Genomic DNA, 23,708 nt, shown 5'->3' on the forward strand with positions numbered 1-23,708 from the left:
TTACAGCAAAAATATTAAATTATAAAACTTGCACTTAAATTAAATTCTTATTTATGATAAATATATATAAACAGAAAAAAAAATCAGATGATTGGTACACAGATAAAAACCAATAAAATTTTTAAATAGAATTCCATGATTTAAATAGATTTCATGTACACAATAGACAGAAAACTAAACTATATTTCCAAAAAACACCTCACCTTACGTTTCGAGCCCGACTTTCACCCGTAAATATGCATGGTTTAGAAAACCGCTGTTTGTTGCCCTCTAAATTAGGATTTCAGGTAATACAACTAACTTTTCTTCTTGAAATAATCAACTTTTCACTTTTACGTGAAACTCTGGTAAAGTTTAGCTGACCCTGTAATGCGCCATTGTCCCTTATCAAACGACCCCTGATTCGTCCCTGAAAATATAAAATCATTCATCTGGCGTCTTTCAGACTCGGTCATTCTCGCAAATGTTCGCACATATGCGAATGAGAGATAAATTCGATTGCGAATTATAATATATGCCCAATATATATATATATATATATATATATATATATATATATATATATATATATATATATATATATAACTGTGTGTATGTAATATATACATACATTCAGGCGTTCATTCATTTATACAAAGTTAGATAGCTTAATTAATTAAAGAATAGCTAAATTAATTCGAATCTTGATTCGACTCATCTTCAGTAAAATTAAATACAAATGGAATTTTACTATTATTAATAGTTGTTGTATATTAACTTTAATACTCTATGTAAGATATAGTACTAATTATTAATAGTATATATAAATACAAAATTAATTACTATTAATATTTCCACAGAATTGTTTCTTTTGGATGCTATTGTCTAATTCAATTTTTTAATAATAATATTTTGATTAGTAACATTAAATTAAAATGCCAAATTTACAAGATTTATACTTTTATTTATATTTATTAAATTAGTAAGATTCATTCGAAAATTTAATTGGCAATTGTCTAAAGAGATAAAAATCATGTCGCAGTCAAAAATTTTTGGCCCACGCACATATAACTTTCACTATTCATAAACTACGCGTACACTTTCATTTGTTGATTTTTTGTATACATCTATATATTATGAAACAACACATGAATTTACATTTGTAATTTATACATGGACCTAGTTTTTAAACAATAAAAAATTAATTACTTAAAATTCAATTATATCACCATTTATTTGTGAATTTATCTGTGTTATCTTTTGTAAGAATTTGTAAAAAGTTATTAAATTTTTTGTGAAAATTAAATGAAAAAAATATTTTTTATTATTATAATATTCTACAGAAACTTGGTATACTTTATTTACACAATTGAAAATGAACTTGCCATGAAGTAATCAAACGCACTTTTTAATCATATAATAACTCTGAATGAGCCTTTTTAAAATAAACTAGTCGGATGTATGACATCATGCTTTAAGGCAAATTGCTGGAACTTCCCGTACCGTAACGAAATGTTCGAAGAATTCTGAATGTTTTCAAATAGATTATTATAAATATTGTAACATTGTCTAATATTTATAAGAATTATATAAACTGAATTGCAAAGTTGAAATTATTTGTTTAAAGTATATTAGAACTATAGTCAAAATTCAAAATAAAATCTGAATTGTTTTCGATATACAATTTTTTTTCTTTTTTAAAGAAAATTTAAAAAAAATGTTGAAACAACAATTTTTTTTTTCTAAAATCAATTATTTTGGTAAGACAAGCAGAAAGTTCTTTGAATCATTTAAATCGGACGCTTAGTTCTCTGAAAAACTGCCATTTTTTGCACATTTAGCTCCGTATCTTCAAAATGGCTGAGCCTGCCTATGCCAAAAACTAATCAGCACATTTTCCTATCAATAGGAATCGAATGTTTTTTGAACCATTTGAATCGGTTGATCCGTGCGCCCGAAAACGTGACCGAAAAATTGTATCCATACATACAGACACACACACACACATCTATTTTTTCTGAGGTATGCCAAAATGTTCAGAAATCTTCAAAACGTCGAGAAATGCAAAAATTTTCAATTTCGATTTTTGGTCGATTACAATAACTTACCCTACGGGAAGTTAATAAATAATTTGAAAAATTTGTGCAAAATCAATAACGAATAAAATTGTTTAGCATTTTAATATCAAATAGAAACTCAATAATCTTGGCAATTGAAAAACAGACTTTTAGTGAGTTCTCTCGTACATAGTATTTGCCAATTATTTGTGCATTTATTTCTAATAATAAAAGATATATTTTTATATATATATATATATATATATATATATATTATCTTTTATTATTATATATTATATATATACATATATATATATATATATATATATATATATATGTAATATCCTAAGCAGTTATATAATTGAACACTTTCTCATTTCTTCCAACATCTCTCATCTAGATACGATTCTGTACTACTAATATTTATTCATTCAAAGATATCGATTGCAAATAATCTTTGTTGATATCAATATTTAATCAATAAATAAAACAAAGTATAATATATGATAGAAATAATTACAAATAAAGAAGCAGCCTCGTTATGTTCCCAATCAAGCAAAAATATTCCTCAAATTCTGAAAGAACACTTTTCATTTTCATTACTATTTATGAGCAGATTTTGTTGTATATTATTTTTATGCTAGACAATGTTGTAGATTATTTAATTTTGTAGTCAAATTGATCAATTATATTAGACTAAATGATTCATATATACTATGAATAACACAAAAAGTTCAATATGTACAGCAATTCTTATCAAAATTACAATAATATTCTGAAAAGAGTACTTTACAACAATCTGACTAATTTTAGACGTAGTTAATTACTCATGTTTACTTTGAGGCGTTCGCGGTTTTCAAAGAAATTTTCTTATTTTATATGTATATGTATATATATATATATATATACACATTTTTCTATAATAGCTTTACATTGTGATTATTTCTTTGTAGATTTATAACGGACAAAAACACACACATACAATTGAGAAAAAAACATGAACGTCATCGCAACAACCTGACAATAGGAAACAACATTTCCAGTAACTATTATATATGCATGTATAGTTATATATACGGACATATATGTATATATATATATATATATAGAATTGTGTGTATAAATGCATGCTTTGTCCACGCACACATATTTTAACAAAGATAACAGTGCTCGCCGAAAAAAATTTTCTGTTTATGAAAGAGTACTAAAAAATTAATAATTAAAAAAAGTTATATATAATTTTATATATAAAATGTATATACAAAATCTTTAAATTCATTACACACCCATAAAAAGTAAACTATATACAAAAAAAGAAGGGCGGGGTAAATAAAGTTGGCACTCTTGCATCAAATTTAAAATTAAACTAATTGGTATTGGTATTTTGCCTTGAGGCAAGTTACATGAACTTTCCGATATGTGTAAATAATCGACTTAATCAATAAAAAATAAATTAATTTAGCAGTGCTTAAAAGTATTCCGAGTGGATTTATTACACATAAGTGAAAACAAGCAAACACGTTAACTCGGAGTATTTTCTAAAAACAAATTTTCAAAAATCAATATTTTTTATAATTGAACCAGTAGGACTTTAATGGTTTAGTATGTTCATTAAGACCAAGTACTCTATTGTTATACCAAGTAAATATTCTAATTTAGATTTTATAACAAACGTCTAAAAAACTACTCATTATCTTAAACTTTGAAGAATTTTTAAAATCAAACTACTTGTCGTAATATTTGTAATATTTTAGTATGTTTTATAAGGCCATGATATATATCGCCAAAAAGGTTCCTTAAAAATCGGCTTAAATTTTTTTTTAACAGTTAATTACAAGAAAACGGCTCGGTAGATTTTCACCTAAAACTAATCAGTACCATTCCCAATATCTTAATTTATGATTCGAACAAGTTTTAATTTTTTTAAATCGATTATTTAAATTAGAATGATCTTAAATGTTGACAAAATGTTTAATACTTTTTTCCAAATTATAAAGAAACGGCTCGGCAGATCGTCGCACAAAACTGACAAACGAGTTTTATGGCAAAATATCTGTTCACCCACACACATACTTTTTCCAAATTTGGTTTCATTCGATTCAGAATGGCTTGAAACGTCGAGAAAACATAAAATTAGTGAATTGAACTTTTTTATGAAAAACTTTTCGAATAAAAAGCAATTAGTTTTTGCAGAAGTTCATCAAATATTTCGAAGTTTGCACGAATTTAAATAATTCGGTTAATGTGAACAATATGTCGTACTTTCCTTAAAAATTCCTTAACAAAATCGTTATACTAGGTGCAATAGAAAGTGCAGTTATTCAATTAGCTGTTATTTTTAGCATTAATAATAAATAATCTACAATGTTGTATAACAACATAAACATAGAACAACTCGGCATGCTTTAAACTCATTTTTGAAAACAGATAACTGTTCCAAAGACACTTTAATAAAGTTTTCAGTTTTATATCCTTTGACTTTCAAATTAATTTTAACTCTAAAATTGTCTAAAGATTTATCTAAAATAAATAGTAAATTAGATGAAATTTTTAGATAAAAATCATTTATAACAGCATTTTTACCAGCAACTGGGTACCGGGCAAAAACTATCTCTGAGTACTTTAAAATCGCAATTGAAAATGATAATATAGTAGTTATACATAAACAATCATAAATAATTTGATTGGCGCGCAAACTAATTTGAGGATCTATTTATTATATTACTTCAAACTTTTAAATTATACGCGGAAAGCAAGTTTGGTACATTTGAACATAATTACAAACTTTACAACATTGTCTAGAGACAAATTATCCAACAACAACTTCTGATATTCATAAATTTAAAAATATATCGTATTTCATAAATCTGTACGTATATAAAAATCAAATCTATAATTTGATTTATATAAATGAAGTGTTTGGGAAATAAAAACAATACTAGAATTCAAAAGTGCAATAAACATCGTTACACAAAATCATGTATTTCCTACTTTACTACTAAATATTATTCTATCTTTTACCCTGACCACACCTGCTCGAGCACCACCACTACTATAAAGCAACAACCTCTGATTGTACACTAGGGGGGCTCCGTCTGTATTGGTGTTCTTCGTTTCATTCCAACAACGCTCATAGGAGCACAATAGAGTCAGTGAGTAAATAACTTGTGTGACGCCAACTTGTATGCCACGTCGAAAGCACTAAAAACAAATCGAATTAAATAAAATTATAAAATAAAACAAATATAATAACAAAGTATTAAAACGTGTGATATATTATTTATATTATTATTATTATCAAAAGTTTGAGAACGTACAACGCTCTTGTTAATTTTCCAGACAGGAATTTTTAGTGTTGCCATATATATAAGCGCGAGGAAAGATTTACATACAAGATGGGTTGCGGAATATCGTTCGTTAAATACGTTCTGTTCGTGTTCAATTTAATATTTGCGGTAAGTAATAATATTTAATAGTAATAATAGATACTTTAATTATGCAATTTGTTTAATGGTTACGTAAAAAGAACATAAGAGCCCCCTGATGCGTTCAAAGTTCGACGCGAGTTGAAAATACATGGAAATTGTTCCATAAATTAATTTGAAACATAGTAATTTATAATATAAATAATTATTTAAATACATATATAAGTAGATATAAACATAATTAATTAATTTAAATATTTAATTGATAAGTAATTTGAATATTTAATTACCACATCATACGTTTCGAATCGTGATTTGGTTCATCTTCAGTGCAAATTTAGATATAATATAAATATAAAGTGCAATCATTATTAAATATAACCAGTATAGTTTTAAAAACCAATATGAAAAATTAAATATGGACAAAATAACCCATTTATGTTTTGCTTTATCCTTTTGTTAGATATTTTTGCAGACTATACTTCATCATAATTTATAACATTATACTTGGAAATTGATTATATACTAACTATTGTCCATTAATGATTTAATTCCAAAATTATTTAAATTTTTTATCATTTTATGAAACATGGATTGTATTATATACAATAAAAATAATTTTATTTAATTCAATAATTTAATTCAATGTTAAACAAATTTACCTCCAAATCTAATTTGAATATATGAAATTAGCATAAAAGGGCGCCTAACTATTGTCCATTAATGATTTAATTCCGAAATTATTTAATTTTTTTATCATTTTATGAAACATGGATTGTACCTATTATATACAATATAAATAATTATAGAAGAATACTATTTTCCTTGCAATTAAATACAATGTTAAACAAATCTACCTCCAAATCTAATTTGAATATATGAAATTAACATGAAAGGGCGCCATGTGCAACTTCACGCTAGTAACTTCATTCTCTTGTAATTTTATACATTTCATTCAAAATAATTAAAATATTTATTCCAAAATAACTTTTGGTCAAATACGATCTCAACCATTGAAAGAAAATATAATCCTCTAATAATATTTTCCATTAACATTCACTTCTGAACATCGATTCAATACACTTTTTCTATCATTTCTGTCCGAGGTCAACAAGAAAACACACTTAAAGATCTTCTACTTCGTCAAGTTTCATATTACAACGTGCCGACAGCCATCATTTCCTTAAATTCTTTGGCAAGAAAATAATTTTGGCGAGCCATAAAAATACTTTACTGATTGTTTTTATCAGAAGAAAATTTAGAAACACGCACGGCCTTGCGTACAAATAAAAATTAAAGTAAAACATAAAGTCATAGGCGTGCCCCATCATTGTTCGGACCAAGACGTCAATTGGTATATAAATATGTAAAAATACTAAATAATTAATAGATTAAATAATACTTACTGATGAAAAGTTCGGTATTGACAGGTACTTGTAAGTAGTCGATTGTTGAATCATTGATTAGTATTCCATAACAACATCATCTTTGTAATTTTCTCCATATTGTACCTAGATTATTTAAAAATTAATGATTTGCTACTATCCAAACAATTATTAACAGTATTTGATTTCGAAGAATATGCATTAAAACACAAATTTATGACAAAATTTTGCACAAAGTTGTCGAAACTAGTAAAGTTGACGTAATGTTTTACATGCCATCATGGACATGAAACCAAACCGGTTGATTTATCACTTCCAGTCTGATATTACAACATAATTCCACAATATATATTGCGAGCACATTGGCTTTTTATAAAATTTGAATCATTTACCTGCTCGAAACTGCAAAGTTATCCTTTTGAGAACACCATTATTAAAAACATGTGTTGTTTATTGCCGACATTGCGGCAAACGGTCGAGCCGGATGAACCATCTCATTGTTGTACATTGATACCAACCTGTCGATATTGGGATGTTAGGCGGTTATTTTAAAAAATATTTTTATAATATAATTATTATAACTGACGAACATCAATATATATATATTTAAAACGTATTTGTTTACAATTATAGTTACAAATAAAAATCGTTTTCAATTTCTTAGAATCGTCTGACTTCACATACATAAATACAAAATGTCTCACTTGTCAAATAATAGCGCGAACTTTCAAACTTCAACATTCGAAAATGGAATTTCTGAAATGTTATCAATAAGTACTTCTGTTTATAATATGTATGAAAAAATGTATGTGTGTTCAGTATAAGTTTAGTCATACATTATTCTAACAGTTATATAAGACAAAACTGGTAATGAAATATGGTTTACTTGGAATCCAAAACGTAATAGCATTATCACCTTTATAAATTAGTCATTATTATCACGTGCATATCAAATACTCAGAAACAGAATTTGATTGATAACAATTGATTTGTATTATTTCCTTGCATGTATATATATATATATATATATATATATATAAGATTTATTAAGTAATAAATTAATTGATATGACTTCACTTATTCTTAAATACCTCATAATGAATCAAATACATTCAAAAAAATTAATCTAATAATTTTGGCCTCACAAGATAGCAATTCAACCTGTTTTATTAAGTATAATTGTAAGTTATGATTAGTTAAGACGTTATATTATTTATAATTAATTATTTATTATGTATATATACATATGGTTTCAAAAACTTGTGTGTATAGAAACAAAAATTTCACATGAACATACTTTGCATTTGAGGTGTGTTCTATTCCAATTTTTCGTTAATTAAATTAAACCTTCCTAGACAATATATATAATTAAATCTGTATTATAGCTATAATAAATTTTAACACTCAGTATATTTAAATTTTAAATATGTGTACTTGCATTTTATTGCTTTTTCGATTGTTGTCCATTTTGAAAGAAAAATCTTCAGTACAAGATGAGCTTTTTAATAAATATTTAATAGCAAATTATGTTTGCTAGGTAAAATTCATAAGTAAAGTATTTTTTACAACAAAATTTTAATGTGTTTTGATTAAAAACTAAATTAAATTAAATAATACAGAACGAAAGCAAAAGTACAACTACAAATACAACTTTTTGAATTGAATCCAATACTACTACCACAAAAACTTGCAATGAGTAATGAAATTATGAATGGCTTATTATTTTAACAATATTAAAACAGTATATATATATATATATATATATATATATATATATATATATATTGCATAAATTCATTATATTACAAAATATTTGGAATTTGTTTCCATCGCATGATATTGCCAACAAACAAAACATTGCGTGTTGTGTCATGGTACTCAACCCTTTTGTGTTTTGTTCATGTCATCTCTAATTAATTATATGGTTTCTAGTTAATTACTTATAAAATATAGAAATGTAATACATATATACACACTTGTATATATATATAATGTATATATATATATATATATATATATTATATCAGTATATTTTATAAACTAGTGGTGCCTTAAGGCAAATTCCTGGAAATTTCCATACCGCAATTTAAAATTGTTAAAAGCTCATCAAAGAAAAAAAGATTTTTTTTAAATATATTGAATATTGAAAAAATAGTTTTTTTTGAAAATAGCTATATTTTAGAAAACTCGGAAATTATTCGTTTTTTTTTTTTTGAAAATTTTGAAAGTACTTGAAAGTTTTCAAAGGTTGATTCAAATTACAAAGTAAGTTGATCCAAATGGCATTTTATTAAACTTTTTTTCTTGATCTCCTAAACCGCTGGTCTTGCCTTTGCAAAAACTTAACCAATTCTCCACTACGTCAATACAAGTGGAATGTTTTTTGAATCATTCAAATCGGATGCTCCGTTCTCTCCTAAACTTTATTTGCCTTTTCTGCACTCTTTGTTATGTATCTTTGAAACGAATGGACTTGCCTTTGCACGTCTACTAATCTGGACGTCTCTTTATCTATAGGAATCCAATGCTTTTTGAATAATTCAAATCGGTTGAGCTGTGCTCTTGAAGCCGACTATATTTTTGAAACTCGGAAATTTTTCGTTTTTTTTTTTTTGAAAATTTTGAAAGTACTTGAAAGTTTTCAAAGGTTGATTCAAATGACAAAGTATCTGATTTTCGACCGCCCAATGGCATTTTATTAAACTTTTTTTCTTGATCTCCCAAACCGCTGGTCCTGCCTTTGCAAAAACCTAACTAATTTTTCACTGCGTCAATACAAGTGGAATGTTTATTAAATCATTCAAATCGGATGCTCCGTTCTCTCTCAAACTTTATTTGCCTTTTCTGCACTCTTTGCTGTGTATTTTTGAAACGAATGGACTTGCCTTTGCACGTCCACTAATCTGGACGTCTCTTTATCCATAGGAATCGAATGCTTTTTGAATAATTCAAATCGGTTGAGCTGTGCTTCCGAAATCGTCGACTAAAAATTGTATCCATGTATACATACCTACTTACATTCCAAGGTATGCCAAAATGTTTAAAAATCTCTAAAACTTAAAGAAACGCAAAAAATTTCATTTTCGATTACTATAACATTACCAGTGGAATTACGTTTTGAATAATTTGGCTCCTGGCCCATTTATTTTTGTACATACACTTCATTTTACTACAAATATGTATATTATCAATAATCAAATAACATGTCGTCGAGTATATACAGGTCGCTCCTTCGAAACTGTTTTCTTTTTAAACAAATTCGTTATCTCTGATTGTCAGTCTGACTAATGTTGAATGTGTAATATTAAATAAACATGCAGCATTTTGTACAAGGCAAATGTATTTTTTTCCACGAAACGACCTTCGGCATTTCTAACTCGATATATCGCAGAATTTATTCGACTTGCGGAGGAAGCAAAACATTATTTTGAGATTATGCAAGATTTTGACAGACGGGCAGACGGGCGTCATATTTATGTCAATAAAGTTGCTTATTATCTATGATAAAATATCGTAAAATGTTTTAAAACTCAGCAAAAACTAGATGTATTTATGTGAGAATGCCCATGATAAGACTAAATGATGAAGATCAAACTATTTTTTTCTTGTGCGTGCTAATGGATGACTAATTAGTATAAATTAGTAATAATAATGAATTTGCGCCTAAGCACACGTGTGTATATATATATATATATATATATATATATATATATATACGTTATTATTTTTTTCTGCTATTGCCATTCGAGAATTAATATTATATCGGGTAGTTCGATTAGCATATTATTACTTTTACACAATTAAATAATTGTGTAAAAGTAATAATATAATACTAAATATTTTTTGCTGCTCTAATACTATTGATATCACTGATAAATTTTGCACTCTAAAGTATTGTTATTTTAGGCTATGGAAAAACCAGATTAAATATATTTTGTTTCGTGTATTTTTTGGTATGTATATTCCTGATTACCGTCATTCACGGCCAAAGATTGTCGTAGTTAGAAATATGACCCCTTACTATTCAATAAATTACACATTTGAACTATTCACACTTGAACACAATTTCATTGTTCTGAATCTTTGAAGTAATATTTTTGCATTTTCTGGAAAATACACAATAGCATTATTTTGACTCGTATACCGAAAACTGTCTGTGAGACGAGAAAGCGACCGCTTCCTTCTCAAAGCAAAAACGCAGTAAATGTCTGCACGAGTTAACAGATTTAATACCAGTTTAGGAAAGTCGGATATGACAAAAGCTCCCACACAACTCCGCTCGGATTCACTCCGAGGGAGTACTTGTATCGGAGTGAGCTACCCATCTCTAATAGATATGTATATATATATATATATATATATATATATAACATATATATGTATATATATATACATGCATACAACAACAAACATATATAATAAAATTCTGTGCCCACAAAAAAATTATAATCACTAACTTTTTATGAAACACTAGTCTAAATAATTATTTCCATAATAATACTATTCAATAAGGATTATTAATAATCTAGTTTATAACTATTACTCAGATTAGTTAATAAGATGAGGTCTTTTCCTTTGAGTCACGTTCAGAGGTCACTTAGAGTCGCGTGATATTGTTATTTAGTGAGATCATACATTGTGTGAGGTCACTAACAGATCCTCAATGATGTATCTGATGACGAATTAGTTGGTTTTTAGAATTTTAATTACGTAAAAGTATACTTAGCTAATTTTAGAAGAAATAGTAGAGTTTTCAAAATCAGGCTTTCCAAAATTAAGATATCAAAGTATAATATAGTATTTACAAAATAAACATGCGGTCTGTTCAACTACACATGTGATTTAAGAACTCTACAAGACGTATCGTTTGTACAGTGATCTTGTAATTTGGGTATTTTCCTCTATTACAGTAACAAATATTATTTTTAATAAGATTTCTCACAAAGTTTTACAATGTTCTAGGTATTTTATCTAATTCGAAACTCTAGATTAATGAGCATATTAATCATATACTTCATTTCATATGTCAAGGAAATTTCAAGGAACACTGCAGGACTCACAGTTTTGTAATTTAAATACATTATTCTTAAAAGTGTTCATTGCAATAATAAATACTAAAAAGTATAAGTTTATTAACAAAATAAAGAGCCATAAAAGATTTCATTGAGACGTTTATATTTTCATAGAGTTCTCCAAACTCTGCTATTTTTAATATTTCAAACATGATTTTATCTAATACTAGACCAAATATTAATTTATATGAAGAAAGTATAATATAAAGTATTCACTAAAATACACGTAATAAATAGTATAATATATTCATAAATAAATGTAGTGAAATATTTTATTTATCCAACTCTCTATGTTGGAGTTTGTCAAGCAGTTACTGCAATTTTATCATTGAAATAATAATTTCGAACTTTGGATACATTGCATGGTATAATAAAAATAATTGCACTTGCAAAAACATCAACATTATCATATGTTTCATGTACAATATAAAAAAAACAGACTCGGAATGAAATCACCATACGAGTGCAAATATGTAATGATAACATGTTCAGCAAACGCAGATTGGTTTATTTGTTTAAATAATTAAATTAAATATAATAATACAAGACGCAATGCGTCGTTTTGAATACTTTAAACAAATTTGTTGGGAATTTTTTTGATGAATAATTTCCTTACTATCTTATATTTTATTCATCGGAGTTGGAATGAATCAATAGGTCATTTATTAATAATGTGACACATTTTACACATGTAAGCTAATGTATTCATTATTAAATAAGTATGGGAATTTCACTGATTAATAATTAATTATTATATTATGATACAGAGAAAACTTTTCTAATTTGATGCAGATACTAAAATTGGAACATTTTAGTGCAAATAGTGCAGTCGATAATTGATAAAAATATGTATGAAAATTAATGGGTTTTCTATTTATTGTTGCAATAGACACTTTGAGAAAAATGTACTAATTTTAAACGAAGCGTCCTGTAGAGTTCTTTGACACTTTCTTAATGTGTTTACTTGACTTTATATAATAACATGCTCATAAATGTAGACATTAATGAAGTATATAGTACATCCAAATTTTTTGACAATACTAATTATAATTATTGTTAGTAGTAGAAAATAAAGAAATCAAATAACAAGATCGTTGTACAAACGGTACGTCCAGTAGAGCTCTTTAATTTTGGCTTACCATTCCTAAAAGATCTTTATTTAAAATATTTTCTTAAATGTTCACGAACTTCTTCAAAATCTGAGACCAATTGGATCTGTTCTTGTTCACAGCCAGAATAGCATCTCAATTATCTAAAATAATATTGAATAATTAATATAAACAATATAAATAATATTGAAATATTAATATAATAACAATTTGTTGGAATACAAAACTATTATTGTATAAGTTCGAAAAGTTAAACATGATATAATTTCTTATATATATATATATATATATATATATATATATATATATGTGTGTGTGTGTGTATATACAAACACATAATTAATACAATCGACATTTTAATGTTTGACATTTTCAGTAGCCAAGACAACACATATTGAATTCTATGTGAATGCACCTAGGGGGGCACAGAATAAAATCAATTTACTAATATTGTCATAACTGTAATGTACATAGTATACAGAAAACATTCATAACCACACACACAAATATTAAATTAATTAAATATTATTAAATTTTGAACAACTTCCTTTATTAAAACGATTGATAAACAATATAAGGAATAAATTATTCTTCCACGGCTCCTATTTTTGAACACGCAACTGATGCGAGTACGGAACCTTGAAAATTAAAAATCTTAATACAATTATAATCTAATTAATTATTTAAATTTCAAAGTTTTCGCGATTATTCAATATTTATGATATAACACGGGATAAACATTTGTTAAGCTTCAATTAAAAAATGTGTATTTATAACATCCAAAGTTTCTACTCGAGGTTCAATGAACACTCTGTTTATCTATAAATATTTATATCATATATTATAAATATTTATAATATTAGTCTGATGGAATTAATCATCAAGATTTTAAATAAAATATTTATTCCTGCAATAAATTAACTAACAATAAGAATAATAATTATAATACATAATGAAATTGTAAACGAAATATAAAGTCAAAAAATGTATATACAGAAGATATATGTTAATAGAAGAACATTAAAGGTTCTGTATTTTTACAGTTAAAAATACTTCGACCATAAACGTTTTATAAAAAATATATTTATTTTTTAAAAATTGTTAATAAGCTATTAACAATAATAATAATTAACAGCTCAGAAATTGTATTCAATATTTAAAAAAATATTGTAGGACATCCAAAGCCCATAAAAGTTAAAATTGAAACAAACTTTAAAAAATGACAAATTCCTGCAAGTACAATTTTACATGATGAATATTTTCTTATTAATGAATATTTATCTCTTAAAAAATATTTTTGCACTATTAAAGGAATAGATCTTATTAATAGACATACTCGAACCTGACAAAGTTTGTCAAAAAACCAGTTGGTTTCTAACATGAATCTTGTAAGTTAGATTCTAAGATGAACGTTGGAGATTATAATGCCTTTTTCCATAAAAATCATTATATATATATATATATATATATATATGATATCTTCTGTATATATATTTTTTGCCTTTATATTTCACAAATACCCTTGAACAAGAGAAACTACATGAACATTATGTATTCGTTCCACGCTAGATGATGTCATAATTTTTTTATTTCAGTACCAAGGACGCCCACTTTGTTATAAAAGATACAATTATAGCCGATATATATATATATATATATATATATATATATATATATATATATATATATATATATATATAACATTAATAAGTTATAACAAAATTTATAATAAAAACTAAACTCACATTCAGACAACGCCCATCGGTCCCATCGTTGTTGAAATTGAGCATTTTTATTTTGTCTAGTCACCTACGATAGAAAATAGTTGTAATAGAAATTTAAACATTTAATTTAAAAGCATAGTGTATATATACATTTTTAAAATGCTATAATATAAATTTAAAATCAATACCACAATTCAATATTGATAGTAGTCATTTATTCTTGTTTATCTATGATAGTAGTAATAATGTAAGTTATATATACAATTAACATTTTTTTAATTTAAAACATACAACAAAAGCATTGTGCTTCTATTTTGGTGGTAGCTCAATATAATAACAATACAAAATTAATTAATATTTTATCATTATGTATATATATTTAACCTACATTAGTTTACTCTACTGTATTCAACTCTTCAATTTATGCATTTATTAGTTGGATCTCTCGGAATTTGCAATTTGTAAAAATCGTATAAAATTAAATAATCTACAATATTTGAAATGAAAATACATTTTTTTAAATCGCAATTTGAACTTAAAAATTGAAACTAGTAAGGTGTATGGCATCGTGCTTTAAGGCAAATTGCTGGAACTTCCCGTACCGTAACAAAATGTTCGAGGAATACTGAATGTTTTCAAATAGATTATTATTAATATTGTAACATTGTCTAATATTTACAAGAATTATATAAACTGAATTGCAAAGTTGAAATTATTTGTTTAAAGTATATTAGAACTATAGTCAGAATTAAAAATAAAATCTGAATTATTTTCGATATACAAAAAAAAATTTTTGAAAAAAAAATGAAGAAAAAAGTTGAAGCAAAATAAGTTTTTTTTCCAAAATCAATTATTTTGTTAAGACAAGCAGAAAGTTCTTTGAATCATTTGAATCGGAGGCTTAGTTCTCTCAAAAACTGCCATTTTTGCACATTTAGCTTCGTATCTTTGAAATGGCTGGGCCTGCCTTCGCCAAAATCTAATAAACACTTATCCCAATCATTACTAATTGAATGTTTTTTAAATCATTCAAATCGGATGCTCCGTTCTCTCAAAAACTCGATTTCTATTTTCTGCACTCTTTGCTCTTTATCTCCGTAACTGCTGGACCTGCCTTTGCCAAAAACTAATCAGCACATCTCCATATCAATAGGAATCGAATGTTTTTTGAACCATTCAAATCGGTTGAAAACGTGACTGGAAATTTGTATCCATACATACATACACACACACATCCATTTTTTCTGAGGTATGCCAAAATGTTCAGAAACCTTCAAAACGTCGAAAAATGTAAAAAATTTCAATTTCGATTTTCGGCTCATTACAATAACTTACCCTACGGGAAGTTGATACAATCTTGTATGAATGTGGTATGCCATAAGCATGTGTGACATTAAATAATCTTAAAAAAACTGACGTCAATTTTGCTGAATTTACTTCATAATTTCGGTTGTCCGGTTCAAACAAACCGGTTTGCAATCAACGGTAACGAAATACTTCAAATTTGCTCATAGACAGGGCGCTAAAAGATGTAAACGATGAAAAACATGTAAACGTATAATAAAAAATTTACAAGAGAAAGGATTTAAAATTTTAAATTTCAAATAAAAGGGCGTTTTTTTAATTAGTGCTATGGTGTATGGTGTGAGAGCACCACATTACATTTACCAGTTTCTCTTATAAACTTCCGTGTCATGTGCTTGAGCTTTCAGTTTCCTTTATTTTCCTTTTCCTTCAGCTGTTACACTATGGCGTGTGTTTTTGTACGAGTTTCAGTACGTAAACTTTTCTTCTCCATTACGAAATTGTGTAAAGATGAAAACATTGTCTATATTTAGACACTGACACACTTTCCTCAGACTGTAAATGAATAATTAATTGTATAATTTAGATAAATTATTAATCGATAAGATAAAATATAGGTCGGTAAAAATCAATCCTGGATAATCTTGTATACTTAAGTAATAAACTAGTCTTATAATACTATAACTAATTGTGTATTTATTAGTAACTTTTAATTTTACAAAATATGACATCTTAATTTAAAAAAATGGAGTTCGGTAGGACGTGTTTCTACAGGTTATAGTTTTTTGAATATTGAAGATATATAGTAATGATTGAATGTGGTATATTATTTAATGTAATACGAATTTACAAAATATAAGTCATATTTCAGTTCATATTTAAAAAGTTATATGAAACTAAAATCCATGCAGGACTCCTGTTTTCAAACACGTTCTGACAAAAATATACAGCATGAGTTATGTTTTTTAAATGTAGATTAGCAATAATTATTAATATATATTAAATTATTTATGTAAAAATATTGTAGAAACAATTTTTATGATTGCATGCAAAATTATCTGGTGGAATTTTTAATACGTATTTTTTTAATCTTTCTGTAATTGTTAAAAACAGTTTATGTCCAAATTTAAATTTTAAACACGTCTATACCATCAATATATTACCAACAGTTGTTGTATAAAAGCATTTGAGTGACCTGACAATAGTAATTTTAAATGATCTCACACTCTGTTAGATTAAATTAGTTAATAAACTTGGCTAGAATCGCCAGGGCTTTGCAAAACCAACTCAGAGGTCTTACAATTAGATAAACACCTATTATCTTTCATTCTGCATAATAAATGTTTATCTTTTGTTACTAAACCATTTGTTATCAAATGCGGTCATAGTTTATCTTGTGGCGCTTCATTTTTTAATGCAATTGATATTTTTCAAGCCAGACAAATTAATGAATAAAATGTGCAAATTTCTGTTATTTATGTAACGTTTTACTCGATGCCAAAATAATAAAAATCAGCACATTTTATATCGGTCTACATGTCTTTCAAGATAAATTCACATAGTGTAAACACAGTCAAGTTAAATTTAAACATAGTTTTGTTTCCTGCGGACTTTGCTATTTATTAAATAAACTTTGATATAGAAAACGTTAAGATAAAGTTTTCTTAGAAACCAGAAATGAAGTAATATCAAGTATAGCTAATCCTATTGGCTACTGGACAAATTGAAACTGAATCATAATAACAAAACTTATACTTAATTGACTTAACAAGATAACTAAATCTATTTACCTCAACTGTATCCACAATTAATTGCTGGTCAATATCTAATATTCTAATCAATACTTGCCAAAATAATAATATAGTAGTAAGCAATAATGTAGGCCAAAACTTCGATTTTTGGATATCTGGTATCTTTAAAACCTGAAGTGGTCAACATCCAATTCTTGTCCAATTCTAATCAATACTTGCTAAAATAATAATGTAGTAATAATCAATTATACTTGTTTATCTATGGTAGTAATCAATAATGTAGACCAAAACTTAGATTTTTGGATATCTGGTATCTTTAAACCCTAAAGAGGTCAATATCCAATTCTCGTCCAATTCTAATCAATATTTGCCAAAATAATAATGTAGTAGTAATCAATTATACTTGTTTATCTACGGTAGTAATCAATAATGTAGACCAAAACTTAGATTTTTGGATATCTGGTATCTTTAAATCCTAAAAATTTTAAAACCGTTAAAAAAATAAATGGAAACTTGATTACAGTATTTTTACTGCTATTAAAGCTTATTACTACTAGTTTGTTGATTTTAAAGTACTCAAACATATTACTATAATTGATAATCTTGAAAATTAACACAGCCATCTTTAATATAATATTCTTGTTTTGTCAAATGTATCATATTTGTGCAATATCAGTTCTTTAAGTAAACCTTGATACAATTATTCTTTGGAACAACTCATTAACTCAAATAGCAATATTTAAGCAATATATTAATCTTGAAAGATTTAAAAAAAAAACAGATAATTATGACATTTAACTTCCTGTTAAAATCTGCACCGAATGCAATTTAGTTTTTTTATGCCGGTAATATTACACTTTAAATTATGTACCACGGAAGATTAATTTATTAAATGGCTTAAAAAAAGAAAATACAGGTCATTTAATTACTTTTCACATTTAATAACTACTTATATTATGTTGATTTTTCACTCACACGTAAAATTTGTTTGATCAGCTGTCAAAATATTTAAGGAATCTTATATGGACTGCTTCAGCGTGAAGATAGCTACACAAATAAGCAAGTCCACCAACTTTCCATCAAAAGATATGAATTTTTCATCATTTAAAATAACTATAATTGTCTTTAAAATAGCTATACTCTTCTTTTATCTATGGCTATAATAATCTATTACTATTTACAATTTTTTCTTTTTTTCTTCCAGCTATGCGGTCTCGCAGTGCTCGCCGTTGGCGTGGTCTTCAAATTGAAGTTCTCAGAGATCCAGCAAATGCTCCAGGACTTAAACGTCCAGGCCGCACCAATACTCTTCATCACCGTTGGAAGCATAGTCTTCATAATCGCCTTCTTCGGGTGCTGCGGAGCGATTAGGGAAAGTCATTGTATGACAGTCACTGTAAGTAGAGAAAAATGATAATATATATATATATATATATATGATAACTTCTATATTTATGAAGAAGCTATTTAGATTAGATTAGAAGTTTTTTATAAGTGTTGACAAAGAATCAACTGTACTTTAAAGAGTGTATATATGTATATATATACACATATATATATATATATATATATATATATACGAGTATATATATATATATATATATATATCATACATACGATTCTCTTAGAACTCTAAATATACAAATACATAATTACAATAATAAATGCACTGTTCCATACCAGACCACATGATCTCCACATTTGTCTAAATAATTTTCATCATCATTCATCCTGTATCTGTTGCTTCATTAAGTTCAACAAAGTTGGCACAATGTCTAAATGTGTAATTATTTCACAACACCATTATCATCTTTTGTAAAAAATATTTCAAATTATCATGTTCTCCATAGTACGCAGTCTTCTTAATCGTTTTGCTGATCGTCCAAGTCGTGATCGCCGTCTGTGTCTTCGTCTATGTCGATGACATCAACAAGATTCTGCAGAAGACCCTCCAGACCACCTTCGACCACAGGGATCAACCTGCTAATATGGAAATCATTGATGGATTACAAAGACAGGTAATGATAATGGAAAATAATAATCATATAGTTTTTAGTGTCTTTTGCTCGAACAATGTCTTAAGGATCTTATACAACAAGAGTCACAATTTGTTTATTTCCAATCCCCAGTTCGAATGCTGCGGTGTCAACGGCAAAACCGACTACCAGCTCAATGTGATTGCCAATTTGCCCCAGAGTTGCTGTCCAGCTGGAGATGCTGCCTGCACATTTGCCAACAGCTATAACCATGGATGCAAAACCATTCTGTCTGACACCGTGAAAGGAGGAAGCCAAACCATTGGAATTGTTGCTCTGATCATTGCCGGAGTTGAGGTAATAAAAAATACAACAATGAGTTTTGAGTATGGAAAGTAATTATTATAAAACTAGCAGGCCGCCGCCTTTGATACAGAAACTTGAATGTCAAATTAAATGCAGTCTTACCTTTGTATCAGACGTTTCTTACACAAAACCTTATGAAAACATTTAACACATAGACAACTATTGAGTTTAAACTATTTTAGTATTCATTTTAATAACTTACAGTAAAGTAATATGCTAATAAAGAAACTTGAACTTTTTTCGCATGCTTTGTGTTTGATCTCAACATTGAGTACCAACCACAAATTGAAGCTTGTTTCAAATTTGCAACTATTTTACAATAGTATAAACTTGATCTGTATTTTTCAATACATGTTTATGAATACACCATTCATAAATAAATATGCATAATAAATAAATAAATAGATATAATCAATTATTTACTGGTGGTATAATTGTATATTTTAAATGTTTGATGCTTAATTGCGCTATAACTTATAGTAAGTACCAACTAAGTACTTCGCATGAACTTATTTTAAATTCACACAGATTTATTATGATGGAATTTTTGAGTATGAAAAAAAATTGATAAATATACTAGTTTGTTGTCAGAATAAACTTGTGTATTATAAGTTGGAAACTGTTTTCTAATTTAAAATTTTTTTTTCCAGCTTCTGGGAGCCATATTTGCCCTGTGTCTTGCAAATTCCATCCGCAACGAAGATAGGAGGTCTGCCTTTTAAGCATCTTTATTCTTTATTAATGATACTAATAAACAAACAATACTGTCCAACAGATTAATTCATATTAAAACATCATCTTTACTATTTGCTCGATTCGAACTATTAAAATTGTATTTGACTATGAATAATCTACTTGAGATCTTGTTTTAATATAATTAATTACGATATAATAATGCAATAATATTTACTAATTTTTCATAATGATTCTTTGCTCTGTCCATGAATGTGCCTGTTGTAACAAAATGCTTAAATTGTACTAACATTTTAACTTGTATTAGCCTACTGACTGCATTTATTTATTGCGTTTCTTGTAAATTCAAACTTTTGTATGTATTTTTGTACAAAATGAAATAATTTAATATAATATTCAATATACATACTCTAAAAGAAAATTGAAAAAGCATTGTTTAAATATGTTTTAAATATTGACTTCTTGGGCTAATATGGGTTAATGAAATAAATAATAATTGAAGCATGTGACATTTTCGCCTTTGCAAACAATAAATCACCGAAAAGTATTATAAAAAAAATATTTGAGAAATAGATAATATATTTTCTAAATTATTTAATATATTTGCATGCTGAAATTATAAAATATTGATAAGTTATTGTTATCGTTGTTAGATAGAAATGTATATATATATATATATATATATATATATATATATATTGTAGACATACAACTAACACTTGATGAAAATACAGAAATTTAACAAAATTGTTCATAAAAAATTTACAAGTAGAAAAATATTTGTCATTTATAACATTTAACAGAATTATTTTTGTCTAAAAATGGAATTATTTTTTATCTAATAATGATAATGATGACTCAAATTTATTCAATAAAGTAGTTTACTTGATACAAAATATATAATGTGAAATAAATTCGTCCATTATATACTGAATAAAAAATTAAGTGTCTTGATGTTGTTAATAATATTAAAAATATAATTATTAATATTAAACTATTCATATATATATAATGTAGAATGTGTTATAGAAATTTTGAACTGTTATTCTCAGGTTGTATTTAAAAAAATAATAATAATTAAAATTGAAGGTTACATATAAAAAAACATTTTTGCATTAATCATTTTGCTTCATAATATGGTAAGAAGTAATAAACTAATTATTTGGATTAAGGGAAATTGAAATAACAAAATTATGGAAGGAATAGAGATTTACATAGACATAGCGTGATATTGATCGAAATATATATATATATATATATATACATTAGGGTGGTCCTTAAAATGGTCATTTTCGAATTTCCTTGCTCCCAGGGGCTCAAATGGTTCCAAATAGATAAAAAACAATTCTCTGAAAATTTTAGCTCTTAATATTAACGTTTAGATAGAGCGCAATTCAATCAAAGTTTTGTATGGAAATAGCATAAAATTTTTTTCAAAAATTTTAAAAGTGTTTTTTAAATGTAATTTAGCGAACAAATGAATGAATAAAACTCATTCATTTGTCGCTAAGTTATACTTAAAACATTTTTTTTTAATTTTCAAAAATTTTTCCATGCTCTTTCCATACAAACTTTGATTGAATTGCGCTCTATCTAAACGTTAATATTAAGAGCTAAAACTTTCAGAGAATTGTTTTTTATCTATTTGGAACCATTTGAGCCCCTGGGAGCAAGGAAATTCGAAAATGACTATTTTAAGGACCACCCTAATATACATATATATATATATATATATATATATATATATATATATATGTATATATATACGTGATATTTACATTGCAAGCTAATTTTCAAAATTATATAATTTTGATTCTATTTAAGACTATTTCTTCATACCTTTGTCATTTTGTTTTTAAATGATTAAATTTTCACAGAAATCAAAATTTTGCAGTAATTAATAATAAATTGTTATTGTTTTAAGAAATTTAAATGTTTGAAAGCATTGAATTTGTTTTAGTAGATTTGTGATTTTAGATGTTGTTTTTATTTTTACTTTCTTTTCAAGTTTTCATAATTTTTTTCAACCAAGATAAATAAGGCCTTCTCATAAGTTTCAAAAGATCTTCAATATTGTCACACCAAAAATATTTTGTTGATGGATAAAATCCAGTATGAACCATACTACATATAATGGAATATAATATTAATAATAATAATAAATATATTACTATTTGCTCATATTTAAATTAGCATGTAAGTTTTACCAGTGAAACATTTACTAAAATAAACAAGTAATTAAAAAATTGTTATTTGCAGGTACGCATAAGATCTACTTCAATACTGTGTGTGAATATGTAATTCGTTTTTGCAAAATATCTATTATTATGCAAAAACAATCAACAATTATACCTTCAAATTTGAAAATAATAATTCGATGTATGTATACAAAAGCCAAATTTTACTAAAGGCTTACTAATTTAAGAAATATTATATAATTGAGAACATTTTTATGAACTATTTAAACGTTAGGAATTATTTGGAGTGTTGTCAAATGCTTTTAAATGTATTAATATTTACAATTTGATTATTCTCAAATAACAAATATTTTTAATATTTTTGTAATGTTATTTTATATATTATCGAAGTAAACACAAAGACAAAAAATATATCTACACATGTATGTATATATATATATATATATATATATATATATATATATACAAATGTATACACAAACACAAATTAGATATTCTATGTATGTTAATGTTTAAAGAAATGTGTAATAATCGGTACAAAAATAAAATTTATAAATTTATCTGAAAAGTTGTTTTATATCAAAGTAATAGTAAGTATAAACTTTATAATATGCATAATTAAACACATATATTAATAGTCTTCAATACTTTATTAACAATATAAAATT

At 26.1% G+C, this 23,708-nt stretch overlaps 1 protein-coding gene and 1 long non-coding RNA gene across 3 annotated transcripts; one reads left to right on the top strand and one right to left on the bottom strand.

Moving 5' to 3' along the window:
* Nucleotides 1-222: 222 nt before the first annotated feature.
* LOC113363161 lies at nucleotides 223-7,298 on the bottom strand. Its single transcript, XR_003365863.1, has 4 exons — nucleotides 7,239-7,298; nucleotides 6,868-6,972; nucleotides 5,069-5,237; nucleotides 223-409 (listed from the first exon to the last, which is right to left on the bottom strand). It is a non-coding gene; the product is annotated as an uncharacterized LOC113363161 (long non-coding RNA).
* Nucleotides 5,318-23,523, top strand: LOC113363160 (23 kDa integral membrane protein-like). 2 transcript variants are annotated; one of them, XM_026605640.1, is made up of 6 exons: nucleotides 5,318-5,491; nucleotides 19,012-19,203; nucleotides 19,658-19,825; nucleotides 19,937-20,140; nucleotides 20,800-20,858; nucleotides 23,102-23,523. In XM_026605640.1, the coding sequence occupies exons 1-6, from the start codon at nucleotides 5,432-5,434 to the stop codon at nucleotides 23,109-23,111; spliced, it is 693 nt and encodes a 230-aa protein (XP_026461425.1). In that variant the 5' UTR covers nucleotides 5,318-5,431; the 3' UTR covers nucleotides 23,112-23,523. The 2 variants fall into 2 exon arrangements, with proteins under 2 accessions (XP_026461425.1, XP_026461423.1); XM_026605638.1 differs by lacking the exon at nucleotides 23,102-23,523 and having other exon boundaries at nucleotides 20,800-20,957.
* Nucleotides 23,524-23,708: the final 185 nt, after the last annotated feature.

The sequence above is a fragment of the Ctenocephalides felis genome, unplaced genomic scaffold, assembly GCF_003426905.1.
Source record: "Ctenocephalides felis isolate EL2017-DRISC unplaced genomic scaffold, ASM342690v1 CF-g0.4_SCAFFOLD_00845, whole genome shotgun sequence".
Classification (NCBI taxonomy): domain Eukaryota; kingdom Metazoa; phylum Arthropoda; class Insecta; order Siphonaptera; family Pulicidae; genus Ctenocephalides; species Ctenocephalides felis.